Genomic DNA, 17,592 nt, shown 5'->3' with positions numbered 1-17,592 from the left:
TATTTTTAGTTTAAGAAATCAGAAAAACAGGGCTGGGGTTGTGGCTCAGTGGTAGAGTGCTTGCCTAGCATTCATGAGGCACTGGGTTTGATCCCTGGCACCACATTAAAAAAAAAGTAAAATAAAGGTTAAAAAAAAGGAAGAAAAGAAATCAGAAAAATAATTTCATAACTAATGATGCAAATATGTTATTGTCAAAAAATTAATCAGATTAGGGTTAAGGAGACTACCACTGAGCTACATCCCCAGGTCCATTTGATAATAATATTAAAACATAATTCCTGGCAAATTATTCCATTTAGTGTTGCCTATAAAAGCTGAGCCCTAAAACCTAAACTGACAATTTTCCTAAAGAGAGTAAGTGGGCTACTTGTTATATGGTAGAAAGTTATTAAAGCAACAAGCTGCAAAGAACTAACTATAAAATGTTTATCCATTTCCCCCAGGCTAAAGATAAAGAAGTGAGAGGAACAAAACTTGTTGTGACAGGATTAAAAGAAGGGGCATTCTACAAATTTAGAGTGAGAGCAGTTAACATTGCTGGCATTGGAGAACCTGGAGAAGTCACAGATATCATTGAAATGAAAGACAGAATTGGTAATTATCAGCACTTCTATTATTTCTTCCATACTTACGTTTCAGACTGAAAGTGGAAATCACATTGAAAATTTTCAATTCTTTCCCAGTTTCACCTGACCTCCAGCTAGATGCCAGTGTCAGAGACAGAATTGTCGTCCATGCTGGAGGGGTGATCCGAATCATTGCTTACGTCTCTGGGAAGCCGCCTCCAACTGTCACCTGGAGCATGAACGAAAGAGCGTTACCTCAAGAAGCCACCATTGAGGAAACGGCCATCAGCTCATCCATGGTCATCAAGAACTGCCAGAGGAGCCATCAAGGCGTCTATTCTCTTCTTGCCAAAAATGCAGGGGGAGAAAGAAAGAAGACAATTATTGTTGATGTATTAGGTAAATAAGTTCACTTTGTCTATGCAATGTTTTCAACAAGCATTTTTATTACATCTACAGCAAAACTATGTTGTAATAAAACTATGTTATAAACATTTTGGAAAAGAAAAAAATCACCCATAATCCACAGATTAGAATTTCAAATTTTTCCTTTTTGCTTTTTTAGCCTATGTATATTCTATACAGTTGTATTCCTACTACACATAAATTTTTTATGCTGCTTTTACAGAACGTACCACCATAAATGCCTACTATTGTTATATCATTTCCCTAAAAGCAACTTTTATACACATGAATGTTTAAAATCTGTCAGTGACGATCATTTTCACTTTTGAAAATAGTTATTTTCACATGGTTATTTGCTAATTATCTTAATAATGAAAAACCCTCTGAAGGTTTCAGTATTCTAATTGAGGAGCATCACATTTGGTTATGAATATAACCAAATGTCTCTGAGCATAGAGTTGAACTTTTTATGCCTCTTGTTGTCTGGTTTAGTCCAGTGATTTGCTTTGAAAGTGAAGCCCTCCCACTTAGAGCACATGACTCTAAGTACAGCCATGCTGCAAATACTAAGTCCTGTGTTAACATAATTAATATTTAAATTACATAAAACCATTTCATTCACCTATAGTCTTGGGAGCTTTTCAGTTTCAAGCTCCTAAACCTTTTTACTTCTAAACAGCCATTACTTTAATTGGAGAATTCGTGTACTTCCACATTAAAATTCCAACCCCTCCTATGCTGCTCATTGATTGACTCATCACCCAGAAAAAAAATTATCTTTTTACCTCTTGGAGAGGAAACAACCCAAAGTGACCATACCACTCTTCACCCCTCTCCTGCTGCTCCCTCCATCTCATGGTTTTTGCATTTTATTCTTCCTTAGACACAAAACCTTAATTTCTTCCTAACCATATTTGTCTCCTTTTTAAAAGCAGAGAGTAACACAAACAGTTTGAATTTTCTCCTCTTATTTTCAGATGTACCGGGTCCTGTTGGAATACCATTCCTCTCTGACAATCTAACCAATGACTCCTGCAAATTGACATGGTTTTCTCCAGAAGATGATGGAGGCTCTCCAATCACCAACTATGTCATTGAGAAGCGGGAAGCTGACCGCAGAGCTTGGACCCCCGTGACATACACAGTCACCCGACAAAATGCTACTGTCCAGGGTCTCATTCAAGGAAAAGCCTACTTTTTCCGAATCGCAGCTGAAAATATTATTGGCATGGGCCCATTTGTTGAGACACCAACTGCACTTGTCATCAGAGATCCAATAAGTAAGTACAACTTAAAACAAGTTTCATCACCTTACTCATTTAATAAGACCATGGTGACAAAATTTGTATATAAATGCCATACATTTCATTTATTTAATAAGTACTTATTAGACAACTTCTCAGAATATGATTTGATAGTATTTTACTAGTTACATGAAAAAAATTATAGGAATATTTATGATTCATCAAATCCTTTCTGTGTATAATACTCTAATTTTTTTTTTAAACATTCCACTCAGGAGCTTAATTAGAAACTATATTATTTTCCTAACCCTAAAACCACCAACTCTGGAGATCTTTCCTAAATTAGTTTTAATGAACCTTTATTTTCTCACCTAATTTTTCTTACTCTAATTTTCACTAAGACAATTAGATTGTATTGGGCCCTTTTTAGCTTGCATAGTCATATGATGAGTCACTTCTATTATTTATTGAAGCAGATCACTTAATGTTTAAATGCAGTCTTTACAAAGGAGTTTTTACTACATTCTGTTACATTCTTAATATGACACATTTTTCTCTGTGTTCATACTTACAGCTGTACCAGAGCGACCTGAAGACCTAGAAGTCAAAGACGTTACTAAAAATACTGTAACTTTGACTTGGAATCCTCCTAAATATGATGGTGGATCAGAAATCATTAACTATGTCCTAGAAAGCCGGCTCATCGGAACGGAGAAGTTCCACAAAGTTACAAATGACAACTTGCTTAGCAGAAAATACACAGTTAAAGGCTTAAAAGAGGGTGATACCTATGAATATCGTGTCAGTGCTGTCAATATTGTTGGACAAGGCAAGCCATCATTTTGCACCAAGCCAATCACTTGCAAGGATGAACTGGGTATGTGTCGCCCACAATTTATACTTTGAAAATTGAACATTCATAGAGTTGCCAAAGATATCAGTAAAAGTGACTTTTTTGTTCGTTTTTATTAACTTTTAGCTCCCCCAACACTTGACTTGGACTTCAGAGATAAGCTCACGGTTAGGGTTGGTGAAGCTTTTGCCCTCACTGGCCGCTACTCAGGCAAACCAAAGCCTAAGGTTAGTTGGTTCAAAGATGAAGCTGATGTGCTAGAAGATGAACGTACTCATATAAAGATCACTCCAACAACACTTGCTCTAGAGAAGATCAAGTCCAAACGTTCGGATTCTGGCAAATACTGTGTCGTTGTGGAGAACAGTACAGGCTCCAGGAAAGGTTTCTGTCAAGTTAATGTTGTTGGTAAGTACTGTTTGACAAGGATAATAGACTTTCTGTTCCTTCAAAAGCAGAAGTGGAAAGGACACTTTGTGCTCTGATTTCTTTTCTGCAGATCGTCCTGGACCTCCAGTAGGACCTGTCATTTTTGATGAGGTAACCAAAGATTACATGGTCATCTCCTGGAAGCCACCTTTAGATGATGGAGGAAGTGACATCACCAACTACATTATTGAAAAGAAGGAGTTGGGTAAAGATGTTTGGATGCCTGTGACCTCTGCAAGTGCTAAAACAACATGCAAAGTTCCTAAACTGCTTGAAGGAAAAGATTACATTTTCCGTATACATGCTGAAAACCTGTATGGAATAAGTGATCCTCTGGTGTCTGATTCAATGAAAGCCAAAGATCGTTTCAGTATGTATTGTTTCTTTCTGTGGAGTCAATTCTTGATGTAGTTTAAAAAAATTAACTTCTAACACATTTTGCTAACATTTGTTATAGGAGTTCCTGATGCACCTGATCAGCCCATTGTTACAGAAGTCACCAAAGACTCTGCATTAGTAACCTGGAACAAGCCACACGATGGAGGAAAGCCCATCACCAACTACATCCTAGAAAAGAGGGAAACGATGTCTAAACGATGGGCTAGGGTTACCAAAGAGCCTATCCACCCATACACTAAATTTAGGGTTCCTGATCTTCTAGAAGGATGTCAGTATGAATTCCGGGTTTCTGCAGAAAATGAAATTGGTATTGGAGATCCAAGCCCACCATCCAAACCAGTCTTTGCTAGAGATCCAATTGGTATAGTATTGATGCTCCATTTCAGTTTGTTTATGATCCAACATTTTTCCCATCTATGTTCTAATACCTTTTTGGTTTTCCTTTCTTTAATTTTTATGTAGCTAAACCAAGTCCACCAGTGAATCCTGAAGCAGTAGATACAACATGTAACTCAGTTGACCTAACCTGGCAGCCACCACGTCATGATGGCGGGAGCAAGATACTGGGTTACATTGTTGAGTACCAAAAAGTTGGTGATGAAGAGTGGCGAAGAGCCAATCATACTCCTGAGTCGTGTCCTGAAACTAAATATAAAGTCACTGGTCTTCGGGATGGTCAGACCTATAAGTTCAGAGTGTTGGCAGTCAATGAAGCTGGTGAATCAGATCCAGCTTATGTTCCAGAGCCAGTGCTGGTAAAAGACAGACTTGGTGAGTAAAATGTTTTCATCAGCATGTGCAAGGAGAATAGGTGCCTGACTGAATATGCATAATTCTAACATGCGCTAACTAATCAAATTTGAATGTGCTGTTCTTTTCATTCTAGAACCCCCTGAGTTGATTCTTGATGCCAACATGGCAAGAGAACAACACATTAAAGTTGGTGATACATTAAGACTGAGTGCCATCATCAAAGGAGTGCCATTCCCAAAAGTCACCTGGAAAAAGGAAGACAGAGAGGCTCCGACTAAAGCACGAATTGATGTTACTCCAGTCGGCAGCAAGCTTGAAATTCGTAATGCTGCCCATGAAGATGGTGGAATTTATTCCTTAACAGTAGAGAATCCAGCTGGTTCCAAAACCGTCTCAGTGAAAGTACTTGTATTGGGTAAGAATTTTAATCCTTATGCCATTAAAAGTATATTTTGATACACCTTTTTCTCTTGTCTGGATTAAATCCCTTTTATAACTATAATTTAACACTTTTCAGACAAACCTGGGCCACCTAGAGATCTGGAAGTCAGCGAAATTAGGAAAGATTCTTGTTACCTTACTTGGAAGGAACCCCTGGATGATGGTGGTTCTGTTGTGACAAACTATGTGGTTGAGAGGAAAGATGTTGCCAGTGCCCAGTGGTCACCTCTTTCAACTACATCAAAGAAAAAGAGTCATTTGGCTAAACATCTTACTGAAGGCAATCAGTATCTCTTCCGAGTAGCTGCTGAGAACCAATATGGACGTGGTCCTTTTGTTGAGACGCCTAAACCCATCAAGGCTGTGGATCCTCTCCGTGAGTTGCTTTCTCTGGATACAAAGTATCATTTAACTGTCTCTGGGAAAACTACTTATTCATCATGACTTCTTCTTTTTTTAAAAAAAAAAGATCCCCCAGGGCCACCCAAGGACCTACATCATGTGGATGTTGACAAGACTGAAGTCTCCCTTGTGTGGAATAAACCAGATCGTGATGGGGGCTCTCCAATCACTGGATACTTGGTGGAATATCAAGAAGAAGGTGCTGAGGACTGGATTAAGTTCAAGACTGTGAAAAACTTGGAGTGCGTTGTTACTGGACTACAACAAGGAAAGACCTACAGATTCCGTGTAAAAGCTGAAAATATTGTGGGTCTCGGGCTCCCTGATACAACTATCCCGATAGAATGCCAAGAAAAACTAGGTGATTTTTGGATTGGCATTATTATTTTATTTTCTTCTTTAAATCCTTTATAGTGCAAGAATTGAAATCTAATTTCCTCATGTTTATTTTCCAGTGCCTCCATCTATAGAGCTAGATGTGAAATTAATTGAAGGGCTTGTGGTAAAAGCTGGAACTACAGTCAGATTCCCTGCTATCATAAGAGGTGTACCTGTTCCTTCTGTAAAGTGGACAACCGATGGGAGTGAGATTAAAACAGATGACCACTACACAGTTGAAACTGACAACTTCTCATCAGTACTTACCATCAAGAACTGCTTAAGGAAAGACACTGGGGAATATCAAATCACAGTTTCCAATGCAGCTGGCACCAAAACGGTAGCTGTACATCTTACTGTTCTTGATGTTCCTGGACCACCAACAGGCCCTATCCATATTCTGGATGTTACCCCCGAATACATGACTATCTCCTGGCAGCCACCTAAAGATGATGGAGGAAGCCCTGTGATAAATTATATCGTTGAGAAACAAGATACAAGGAAAGACACATGGGGTGTTGTGTCTTCAGGAAGCAATAAGCTGAAGCTGAAAGTCCCACATCTGCAGAAGGGCTGTGAATACATTTTCCGAGTTAAAGCAGAGAATAAGATGGGTGTTGGTCCTCCCCTTGACTCCACACCTACTGTTGCTAAACACAAGTTCAATCCTCCATCTCCTCCTGGTAAACCAGTGGTTACCGACATTACAGAAAATGCTGCAACTGTGTCTTGGACCCTGCCAAAATCTGATGGTGGCAGTCCAATAACTGGTTACTACGTGGAACGTCGAGAAATAACTGGAAAGTGGGTGAGGGTCAACAAAACACCGATAGCTGACCTGAAGTTCAGGGTGACTGGACTCTATGAGGGAAACACATATGAGTTTAGAGTGTTTGCTGAAAATCTTGCAGGACTGAGCAATCCATCGCCAAGTTCTGACCCGATAAAAGCTTGCCGGCCCATTAAACCCCCTGGGCCACCTATTAATCCTAAATTGAAAGACAAGAGCAAAGAATGGGCTGACTTGGTGTGGACAAAGCCCCTCAGTGATGGTGGAAGCCCCATTCTAGGATACGTGGTGGAATGTCAGAAACCTGGCGCGGCACAGTGGAGCAGGATTAATAAGGATGAACTCATTAGGCAATGTGCTTTCAGGGTACCTGGACTAATTGAAGGAAATGAGTACAGATTCCGTATAAAGGCAGCTAACATTGTGGGAGAGGGAGAACCAAGAGAACTAGCAGAATCTGTGCTTGCAAAAGACATCCTCCATCCTCCAGAAGTCGAGCTTGATGTTACTTGTCGTGACGTTATTACCGTCAGAGTGGGCCAGACTATCCACATTCTTGCTCGAGTCAAAGGCAGACCTGAACCTGACATAACTTGGTCTAAGGAAGGCAAAGTGTTGGTCCGAGAAAAGCGGGTTGACATAATTTGTGATTTACCCCGTGTTGAGTTACAAATTAAAGAAGCTGTCAGGGCTGATCACGGCAAGTATATCATCTCAGCCAAGAACAGCAGTGGACATGCCCAAGGCTCAGCCATTGTTAACGTCCTTGACAGACCTGGGCCTTGCCAGAACTTGAGGGTTACCAATGTAACGAAAGAGAACTGCACAATTTCTTGGGAAAATCCACTAGATAATGGTGGCTCCGAAATAACCAATTTCATAGTAGAATATCGGAAACCAAATCAGAAAGGCTGGTCGATTGTTGCTTCAGATGTCACCAAGAGATCAATCAAGGCTAACCTTTTAGCCAATAATGAATACTATTTCCGAGTTTGTGCAGAGAATAAAGTAGGGGTTGGGCCAACCATTGAAACAAAAACTCCAATTCTGGCCATTAACCCTATTGACAGGCCAGGTGAGCCTGAAAACCTTCATATTGCAGATAAAGGAAAGACATTTGTCTATCTAAAGTGGCGGCGGCCTGATTATGATGGTGGCAGCCCAAATCTATCGTATCATGTTGAGAGAAGGCTGAAGGGTTCTACTGACTGGGAAAGAGTACATAAAGGAAGCATTAAAGAAACCCACTACATGGTTGACAAATGTGTTGAAAACCAAATTTATGAGTTTAGAGTACAGACAAAGAATGAGGGTGGGGAAAGTGATTGGGTAAAGACAGAGGAAGTTGTTGTGAAGGAAGACTTACAGAAACCAGTACTTGATCTGAAATTAAGTGGGGTGCTAACTGTCAAAGCAGGGGACACCATTAGACTTGAGGCTGCAGTTAGAGGGAAACCATTTCCAGAAGTTGCATGGACCAAGGACAAAGATGCTACAGATTTAACAAGATCACCAAGGGTCAAGATTGACACCAGTGCTGAGTCATCTAAATTCTCCCTTACTAAAGCCAAGCGAAGTGATGGTGGTAAATATGTAGTTACAGCAACTAACACAGCTGGCAGTTTTGTGGCCTATGCCACTGTCAATGTTTTAGATAAGCCTGGTCCTGTAAGGAATCTGAAGATTACTGATGTGTCCAGTGATAGGTGCACTGTTCGATGGGATCCACCAGAAGATGATGGTGGCTGTGAAATCCAAAATTATATTCTAGAAAAATGTGAGAGCAAGCGAATGGTTTGGTCCACCTATTCTTCTAATGTCTTGATTCCCAGTGCTACAGTAACACGTCTCATAGAAGGAAATGAATATATTTTCAGAGTCCGTGCAGAAAATAAAATAGGCACAGGGCCTCCAACAGAAAGTAAACCAGTCATAGCAAAAACCAAGTATGATAGACCTGGTCGCCCTGATCCCCCAGAGGTCACTAAAGTAAGCAAAGAAGAAATGACTGTGGTTTGGAACCCACCTGAATATGATGGTGGAAAGTCTATCACAGGATACTATTTGGAGAAAAAGGAAAAACACGGAGTGCGATGGGTCCCTGTTAACAAAAGTGCAATCCCTGAGAGACGTCTGAAAGTACAGAATCTCCTCCCAGGACATGAATATCAGTTCCGTGTCAAGGCAGAAAATGAAGTTGGAATTGGAGAACCAAGCTTACCATCAAGACCGGTGGTGGCAAAAGACCCCATAGGTAAGATGTTCTTGTTTTTTTCTGATATTATATCAATTCTTAATCTCAAGCACAGAGGTATTAGATAAAGGAGTTAATCCATAATATCAAAAGTTTGTTTTAGCCAATATTTTCCCAAATAGGCATTTTAGCAAATCACCAAAAAAACAATGGTAGATTCTAATTTGGAGGGGCGGGTACTGAAGATTGAACTCAGGGGCACTCAACCACTGAGCCACATCCCCAGCCCTACTTTGTATTTTATTTAGAGACAGGGTCTCACTGAGTTGCTTAGCACCTTGCTTTTGCTGAGGCTGGCTTGGAACTCGGGTTCCTCCTGCCTCAGCCTCCTGAGCCCCTGGGATTACAGGCATGTGCCATAGCACCTGGCTTTAATTTTTGAAAAGGAAAATAAGGAGGACTCAGTAATTGAGAAAGTGAATGAACTATTTTTGATTAATTGAGGATTGACTATATAAAACTCCACATTAGAAGATCACTACTTGCAGTTAACCATGTCTACATTTTTATATAATTTATTTTCAGAACCACCTGGTCCACCAACCAATCTCAAAGTAGTTGATACTACCAAAAGTTCCATAACACTTGGATGGGGGAAACCGGTCTATGATGGTGGTGCACCAATTATTGGATATGTTGTGGAAATGAGACCCAAAAAACCAGATATGTCACCTGACGAAGGCTGGAAAAGGTGCAATGCTGCAGCACAGCTTGTTCGCATGGAATTTACTGTTACCAGCTTGGATGAAAACCAGGAGTATGAGTTCAGGGTGTGTGCCCAAAACCAGGTTGGCATTGGGCGCCCTGCAGAACTAAAGGAGGCTATCAAACCTAAAGAAATCCTAGGTAAGGCTCTCCAGTGGCATTGGACTCATTCTCACTTCATTTCTCATGATTTCCCCACATTCAGAAAAGCCAACTAATAATCTTAATGTCATTTGCAGAACCTCCGGAGATTGATTTGGATGCCAGCATGAGAAAACTGGTCATAGTGAGAGCAGGATGCCCTATTCGGCTATTTGCAATAGTAAGAGGGCGACCAGCTCCCAAAGTCACTTGGCGAAAAGTGGGTATTGATAATGTGGTCAGAAAAGGACAAGTTGATCTGGTTGACACCATGGCCTTCCTTGTCATCCCCAATTCTACCCGTGATGACTCTGGAAAATATTCCTTAACACTTGTGAACCCCGCAGGAGAAAAAGCTGTGTTTGTGAATGTCAGAGTACTGGGTAGGTTGCTAAGAAACTTCTTCTTCCCTCTTCAAAAACAAATTAGTAAGGACTCTGATGAGACATGGATGTCTGATTCTCTGGTTCTTTACAGACACTCCTGGACCCGTATCTGATTTAAAAGTTTCAGATGTCACTAAAACATCATGCCATGTGTCCTGGGCCCCTCCTGAAAATGATGGTGGGAGCCAAGTGACTCATTATATTGTGGAGAAACGTGAGGCAGAGAGAAAGACGTGGTCAACTGTTACCCCAGAAGTTAAGAAAACAAGCTTCAACGTAACCAATCTTGTCCCTGGGAATGAGTATTTCTTCAGAGTAACTGCTGTCAATGAGTATGGCCCTGGCGTCCCAACAGACGTCCCCAAACCAGTGCTAGCATCAGATCCTCTAAGTAAGTAATCTCCTTCCTTCCTCCTCCTTACCCCAGACCCCTATTTTAGCAAGATACCAATATAATTTTAACCTACTACTTAAAGGGATTTAATTTGTGGAAATTCTAATAGCATAGTAAATATCTAACCCACCCAGGAAAGACTTCTGTAACCTGCCTCATCTTGTACTTTTTTACTTTCAACATGCTGAACTACAGGTTTCATACACTTTGAGGCCAATGACATATTAAAACTACTATGTACATGAACAAAGGAGATTTGATTTGGTTGCCTAGATAATTTTCTAAATCATATTTTTCTTCTAGGTGAGCCAGATCCCCCAAGAAAACTAGAAGTGACGGAAATGACGAAGAATAGTGCTACGTTAGCCTGGTTACCTCCTCTGCGTGATGGAGGCGCTAAAATTGACGGCTACATCATTAGTTACAGAGAAGAAGAACAGCCTGCAGATCGCTGGACCGAGTATTCTGTTGTAAAAGATCTCAGCCTCGTTGTCAATGGCTTAAAGGAAGGAAAGAAATATAAATTTAGAGTAGTGGCCAGAAATGCTGTTGGAGTCAGCTTGCCAAGAGAAGCCGAAGGAGTATACGAAGCCAAAGAACAACTGTGTAAGTAGTCATTGCTTCATTAATATCATCCGGTAGTTCACTAGTATTTTCTTTCGCTACGTAGACTTTTCTCTTTGAAGAATCTGGTTCCAGAAATACTTGGAAAACAGTGGTAACATGTAGTAAATGAATTTTAAATCATGACACAGAACATACATGCACCCATATATATAAAAGAAGTTTCTTGAAACAATACCTTTCCTTAAATATGCTACATCTGTTATTTTCTATTATATTCTATTTCATTCCTTTGGAAAATTTTGGCTCTAATTCAAACATTGATTTGAACCCACTAGGGGTTGCAACACACAATTTGAAAAACGTCGGCAGAGCTCCCCACCAAAGAAAACTTGATCCCTCCAAAATTAATGTATTTTCATTTTTTTCTTTTAGTACCACCAAAGGTCCTTATGCCAGAGCAAATTACTATTAAAGCTGGGAAGAAACTCCGAGTAGAAGCCCATGTGTATGGAAAGCCTCATCCCACCTGTACATGGAAGAAAGGAGAAGATGAAGTTGTCACATCCAGCCACCTGGCAGTGCACAAAGCAGACAGCTCTTCAATTCTGATCATAAAAGATGTTACTAGGAAAGACAGTGGGTACTATAGCCTGACAGCAGAGAACAGCTCTGGGACAGACACTCAGAAAGTCAAAGTTATAGTCATGGGTAGGTTAAGTATGAGCCAAATGGCCACTGAAATGTGAAGACCAGAAACATTCTTTCCTACCAAATCCTATTCTTACACTTTCTTCCTCTTGGTTCACACAGATGCACCTGGACCCCCTCAGCCTCCATTTGACATTTCGGACATAGATGCGGATGCCTGCTCCCTGTCCTGGCACATCCCTCTAGAAGATGGAGGCAGTAACATCACCAATTATATAGTGGAGAAATGTGATGTTAGCCGCGGGGACTGGGTCACAGCTCTAGCTTCAGTCACAAAAACCTCCTGCAGGGTTGGAAAACTGATCCCAGGCCAGGAGTATATCTTCCGGGTCCGTGCTGAGAATCGATTTGGTATTTCAGAGCCTCTCACATCTCCAAAGATGCTTGCCAAGTTCCCATTTGGTATGTATTTTTTTCAGAGAGAAAAAAAATAATTGTTTTCTTTCCAATCTGTTACTTAAAACAGAAACGGGCATTTTCCTTGTCTTCATCTCCAGGTGTTCCTAGCGAACCAAAGAATGCACGAGTCACTAAAGTGAACAAAGACTGCATATTTGTTGCGTGGGACAGGCCAGACAGCGATGGAGGGAGCCCCATCACTGGTTACCTGATTGAACGAAAAGAAAGAAACAGCTTGCTGTGGGTGAAAGCTAATGATACTCTTGTCAGGTCAACCGAATATCCTTGTGCTGGCCTTGTGGAAGGTCTTGAGTATTCATTCAGAATCTATGCCCTAAACAAAGCTGGTTCCAGCCCACCCAGCAAACCAACAGAATACGTAACGGCGAGAATGCCAGTGGGTGAGTATTTTTTTCAATATTGTAGAGGCACATTTAAATCTTGGGGCCTCTGAAGATTACTAATTTTCTAGAATAGCCTCCCTCCCACTGCCCCATCTCTTACCATGGAAGTCTACTATATATAACTCTCTTTGAAGCATATAGCACAGACTCAAGAGCTTCCCGTGTGGGGGATTATTAAAATGGGATGACTGTCATCCTGTTGAGTTTGTTACTTAGTTCACATTATCACCTCTGTGGCTATGAGTTTAAACTTCTGCAAAGAAGATATATGCTGAGACGATCTCTTTTGGTTTTAGATCCTCCTGGGAAACCTGAAGTTATCGATGTTACCAAAAATAGTGCATCCCTCATTTGGGCCCGCCCCAAGCATGATGGAGGCAGCAAAATCATTGGCTATTTCGTAGAAGCTTGCAAACTTCCTGGTGATAAGTGGGTCCGGTGCAATACTACACCTCACCAGATTCCCCAGGAAGAGTACACAGCTACTGGCTTAGAAGAGAATGCTCAGTACCAATTTAGAGCAATTGCCAGGACTGCAGTAAACATTAGCCAGCCTTCTGAACCCTCAGACCCAGTGACTATCCTTGCAGAGAATGGTAAGATTCCATTGTATATTATAGACAAAGATGCACAACATTCATGATATTCATTTCTTCTGATAAAATACTAAGTTTACACACACAGAAAAAAGAAAAATAAAACAATAGATATTTCTATATAATACTAAAAAGTATGATTATAGAGAATGTTAACATGCTAAACTAGAAAGCAGGATACTGCATTCAGGACTAAATAATTTCAAAAGTAAACATTCACAGAAAGACGGCAAAGAAATGCATTTAAATGACATTATGGGAACTTACTTTTTATATTTCCAACACTGTAAGATTTCTTGGTATAGAAATTATTTTAAAAAATAATATATACATTATTTTAAAAAATCATATTCTTGGTGGTTACCAGAGCTGGGGATTAGGGAGGTAGGGAAAAGGGGAGATGTCAGAGGGTTCAAAGTTTCAATTAGAGAGGAATAAATTTTAGTGATCTATTGTACAGTGACCATAATTAATAATGTACATCTCAAAATTGTTAAAAGAGTAAATTCTAAGTGTTCTCACCACAGATAAATGCTTAGTCAGTGAGGTGATAGATGCACTAACTAGCTTGACTTAATTATTCCACAGTGCATACATATACCAGAACATCACATTGTATCTCATAAATATATGCAATTATTAGCCTATTAAAATAAATAAAAATCCCATTCTTAAAAGAGAACATATGAATTTTTAATATTATTATTAAGAATTAAACTATGTATTTTCACATACATGAACTCCTTTTCATCTCATTTCTTTCCAGTTCCTCCCAGGATAGACCTGAGTGTGGAGATGAAATCTTTGCTTACTGTGAAAGCAGGAACCAATGTTTGCTTGGATGCTACTGTTTTTGGTAAACCAATGCCAACAGTTTCTTGGAAGAAAGATGGCACACCACTAAAACCAGCAGAAGGCATAAAGATGGCCATGAAGCGGAACCTGTGCACCTTGGAGCTATTCAGTGTGAACCGGAAGGACTCGGGAGACTACACCATCACTGCTGAAAATTCAAGCGGTTCCAAATCAGCTACCATTAAACTTAAAGTATTAGGTAACTAAAGCATTTAATTAGAATCCTGCACTTAGCTTTGGTTAACAAGATGCAATAAGATTTACAAAGTAATATGTGAGAAAATTATATATCCTACTATGTATTTCCTAAGCACAGAATTAATCTTATCTCAGAATTAATCTATTCTCAGTTTTAGAGCTGAGAAGAATATTAGAAACCATATGTTCCAGGTACCTAATTTTACATATGTGGAAACAGATTCTAGAAAATTAAGCAACTTTAAGGTCACAGAGGAAGTTAATGACATAAAGACCACAGCTCAGGTCTTCAGACTTCTAATCTATATGGAAGTAGAAAAACTTCACTTTTATTCCTTATTTTTTTTTTAGATAAGCCTGGTCCTCCAGCATCCGTTAAAATCAACAAAATGTATTCAGATCGTGCAATGCTTTCTTGGGAACCTCCTCTTGAAGACGGAGGCTCAGAAATCACCAACTATATTGTTGACAAACGTGAAACCAGCAGGCCCAACTGGGCTCAAGTCTCTGCCACTGTGCCCATCACCAGCTGCAGCGTGGAGAAACTTATAGAGGGCCATGAGTATCAGTTCCGCATCTGCGCAGAAAATAAATACGGAGTGGGTGATCCAATCTTCACTGAGCCAGCAATTGCTAAAAACCCATATGGTAAGAATGTTTTCCTGTAGTTTTTCCTTTTCCTTTTTAAAAATTACCTGTTAAGCCTGAGAAATTAACCTTTCAAATCAATCCCTGCAGACCCACCTGGACGCTGTGATCCTCCTGTCATCAGCAACATAACCAAAGACCATATGACAGTCAGCTGGAAACCACCAGCAGATGATGGCGGTTCACCCATCACTGGCTACTTGGTTGAAAAGCGAGAAACTCAGGCAGTTAACTGGACAAAGGTCAACAGAAAACCTGTCATTGAAAGAACAATAAAAGCAACGGGTCTTCAAGAAGGTACCGAATATGAGTTCCGAGTTACAGCTATAAATAAAGCTGGACCAGGCAAACCCAGTGATGCATCCAAAGCTGTTTATGCTCAGGATCCTCTGTGTAAGTCTACATGGGAGTTCCATATGTGTGTTCTAATCAGCATTAAACAACTGGGAAGGAAAGTTTTACTAAAGTTTTCTATTTTTGTGTTTTCTGCAGATCCACCTGGCCCACCAGCTTTCCCTAAAGTATATGATACAACCCGGAGCTCTGTGAGTCTCTCCTGGGGCAAGCCAGCCTATGATGGTGGTAGCCCTATCATCGGTTATCTCGTTGAAGTCAAACGAGCTGACTCTGATAACTGGGTGAGGTGCAATTTACCAGAGAAACTACAGAAAACACGCTTTGAGGTTACTGGCCTGATGGAAAACACGGAATATCAGTTCCGTGTGTATGCTGTTAACAAGATTGGATTCAGTGACCCCAGTGATGTGCCAGATAAACACTGCCCCAAGGACATCTTAAGTAAGTATGACCAGGAGAAATACATAGGGCTTTTCTCATTAACCGTATTCTAGGAGGGAGACTAGAACTGTTATATATTTATAAGTTTTAACTTTGGTAATTCCAGAAGTACATTTTAGGAGAGCTGGGTGGGTACTTCAAGGTATCATAGAACAGGCCAAAGGAAATGCAAGGTGGTTTGTGGTTCTGAAAGGTTTTTTTGTATACACAAGAAAATGTCATGTCTTCGAAGGAATATGGAATTTTATTCTGAGAATAAAGAGGATTTTTTTAACTTAGTGAACTATTATCATTCTCATGGTTTTCATTTACTCTTCTAATCCAACCTCTCTCTAAGAATATTACTGGCAGACTATCCATCTTAAATTCCCTGCCCCTTGTTCTTCCTAGTTATTCTTTGTAACAATCCCCTTTTAGTTACCTGGTATCATATTTCATCCACTTTTCTTCATACATTGAAATAATAAAAGGAATCAGGGTATTTGGCAGAGTACCCTCACTGAATACAAGAAAAACCAAAAATGGAATAGAGCCAATGATCAGCCACCTACTTTCTTTAATATACGTAGAGTTTGAGGGTTCAAGAAAAGAGGAAATATAGGTCCCCCAAGGAAATTTTTGTTGAGGCTAAAACATATTGGAAAATGGAAGGGCCAACAATGGGTACAAAATATTGAAATAGTTATGAAGATGACATTAAGGATGTTCAAAAGTAATAAATAATTTTAGAAATTTATAAGTGATAAGGTCAGTCCATGGAGAGCATTAATTTTTTTTTTTCACCAAACCTTTCTCCACCCCCAAATTAAATAGTTCCACCTGAGGGAGAACTTGATGCTGAATTAAGGAAGACACTCATATTACGTGCTGGAGTTACAATGAGACTCTACGTACCAGTAAGAGGACGTCCACCTCCAAAGATTACTTGGTCAAAGCCCAATGTCAACCTAAGGGAAAGGATTGGACTGGACATAAAGTCAACTGACTTTGACACTTTCTTACGCTGTGAAAACGTAAACAAATATGATGCTGGAAAATACATCCTAACTCTAGAGAACATCTGTGGTAAAAAGGAATATACCATTGTAGTGAAAGTGCTTGGTAAGTCAAAAAAAAAAAAGAATCATATGTTTAAAACTATGGCTTCTGTATCTTTTATATATTCATTTCTTACTTACCCATTACTTATCCAGATACCCCTGGGCCACCTGTCAATGTGACTGTTAAGGAAGTATCCAAAGACTCTGCTTATGTTACCTGGGATCCTCCCATTATCGATGGTGGAAGTCCCATCATAAACTATGTGGTAGAAAAACGTGATGCAGAAAGGAAGTCCTGGTCCACGGTGACAACTGAGTGCTCAAAAACAAGCTTCAGAGTATCCAACTTGGAGGAAGGAAAGTCCTACTTCTTCAGGGTGTTTGCTGAAAATGAGTATGGCATCGGTGATCCCGGTGAAACACGAGACGCCGTGAAAGCTTCTGGTGAGCAAATGAACTACAGCTCCATACAGTTAAGTGACATCCAACCGTGGTTATTTGGGGCTTAGCCTCATCATTTCTCTTTTGCTTTAGAAACCCCTGGACCAGTTGTGGACCTGAAAGCATTGTCTGTCACCAAGTCATCTTGTACCATTGGCTGGAAAAAGCCTCGTACTGATGGTGGAAGTCGAATTACTGGATATGTAGTTGATTTCCTGTCGGAAGAAAATAAGTGGCAACGTGTTATGAAATCATTAAGCCTGCAGTACTCCACAAAAGATCTGACTGAAGGGAAGGAATATACCTTCAGAGTGAGTGCTGAAAATGAAAATGGAGAAGGAACCCCCAGTGAAATCACTGTCGTGGCAAAGGACGATGTCGGTAAGCTTCTCCCT

At 40.1% G+C, this 17,592-nt stretch overlaps 1 protein-coding gene across 50 annotated transcripts in view; it reads left to right on the top strand.

The window, feature by feature from the left end:
• Ttn (titin) overlaps positions 1-17,592 on the top strand; it is a 282,873-nt gene that overhangs the window by 201,961 nt on the left and 63,320 nt on the right. For all 50 annotated transcript variants that reach the window (XM_048808084.1, XM_048808057.1, XM_048808041.1 and 47 more), the window contains 27 exons: positions 447-597; positions 687-968; positions 1,952-2,254; positions 2,793-3,095; positions 3,198-3,479; positions 3,571-3,870; positions 3,958-4,260; positions 4,362-4,670; positions 4,786-5,067; positions 5,170-5,469; positions 5,563-5,856; positions 5,951-8,917; positions 9,443-9,763; positions 9,862-10,146; positions 10,241-10,540; positions 10,847-11,149; positions 11,543-11,818; positions 11,921-12,220; positions 12,316-12,618; positions 12,918-13,217; positions 13,984-14,271; positions 14,622-14,918; positions 15,009-15,311; positions 15,411-15,716; positions 16,530-16,817; positions 16,910-17,200; positions 17,291-17,578. In XM_048808084.1, the coding sequence (XP_048664041.1) occupies positions 447-597; positions 687-968; positions 1,952-2,254; positions 2,793-3,095; positions 3,198-3,479; positions 3,571-3,870; positions 3,958-4,260; positions 4,362-4,670; positions 4,786-5,067; positions 5,170-5,469; positions 5,563-5,856; positions 5,951-8,917; positions 9,443-9,763; positions 9,862-10,146; positions 10,241-10,540; positions 10,847-11,149; positions 11,543-11,818; positions 11,921-12,220; positions 12,316-12,618; positions 12,918-13,217; positions 13,984-14,271; positions 14,622-14,918; positions 15,009-15,311; positions 15,411-15,716; positions 16,530-16,817; positions 16,910-17,200; positions 17,291-17,578 (10,525 nt within the window). The remainder of the gene's footprint in view (positions 1-446; positions 598-686; positions 969-1,951; positions 2,255-2,792; positions 3,096-3,197; positions 3,480-3,570; positions 3,871-3,957; positions 4,261-4,361; positions 4,671-4,785; positions 5,068-5,169; positions 5,470-5,562; positions 5,857-5,950; positions 8,918-9,442; positions 9,764-9,861; positions 10,147-10,240; positions 10,541-10,846; positions 11,150-11,542; positions 11,819-11,920; positions 12,221-12,315; positions 12,619-12,917; positions 13,218-13,983; positions 14,272-14,621; positions 14,919-15,008; positions 15,312-15,410; positions 15,717-16,529; positions 16,818-16,909; positions 17,201-17,290; positions 17,579-17,592) is intronic.

This window comes from Marmota marmota, unplaced genomic scaffold, assembly GCF_001458135.2.
Source record: "Marmota marmota marmota unplaced genomic scaffold, marMar, whole genome shotgun sequence".
NCBI classification, from domain to species: domain Eukaryota; kingdom Metazoa; phylum Chordata; class Mammalia; order Rodentia; family Sciuridae; genus Marmota; species Marmota marmota.
Note: the sequence above shows the minus strand (reverse complement) of the source record. Positions and strands in the feature narration are given on the sequence as shown.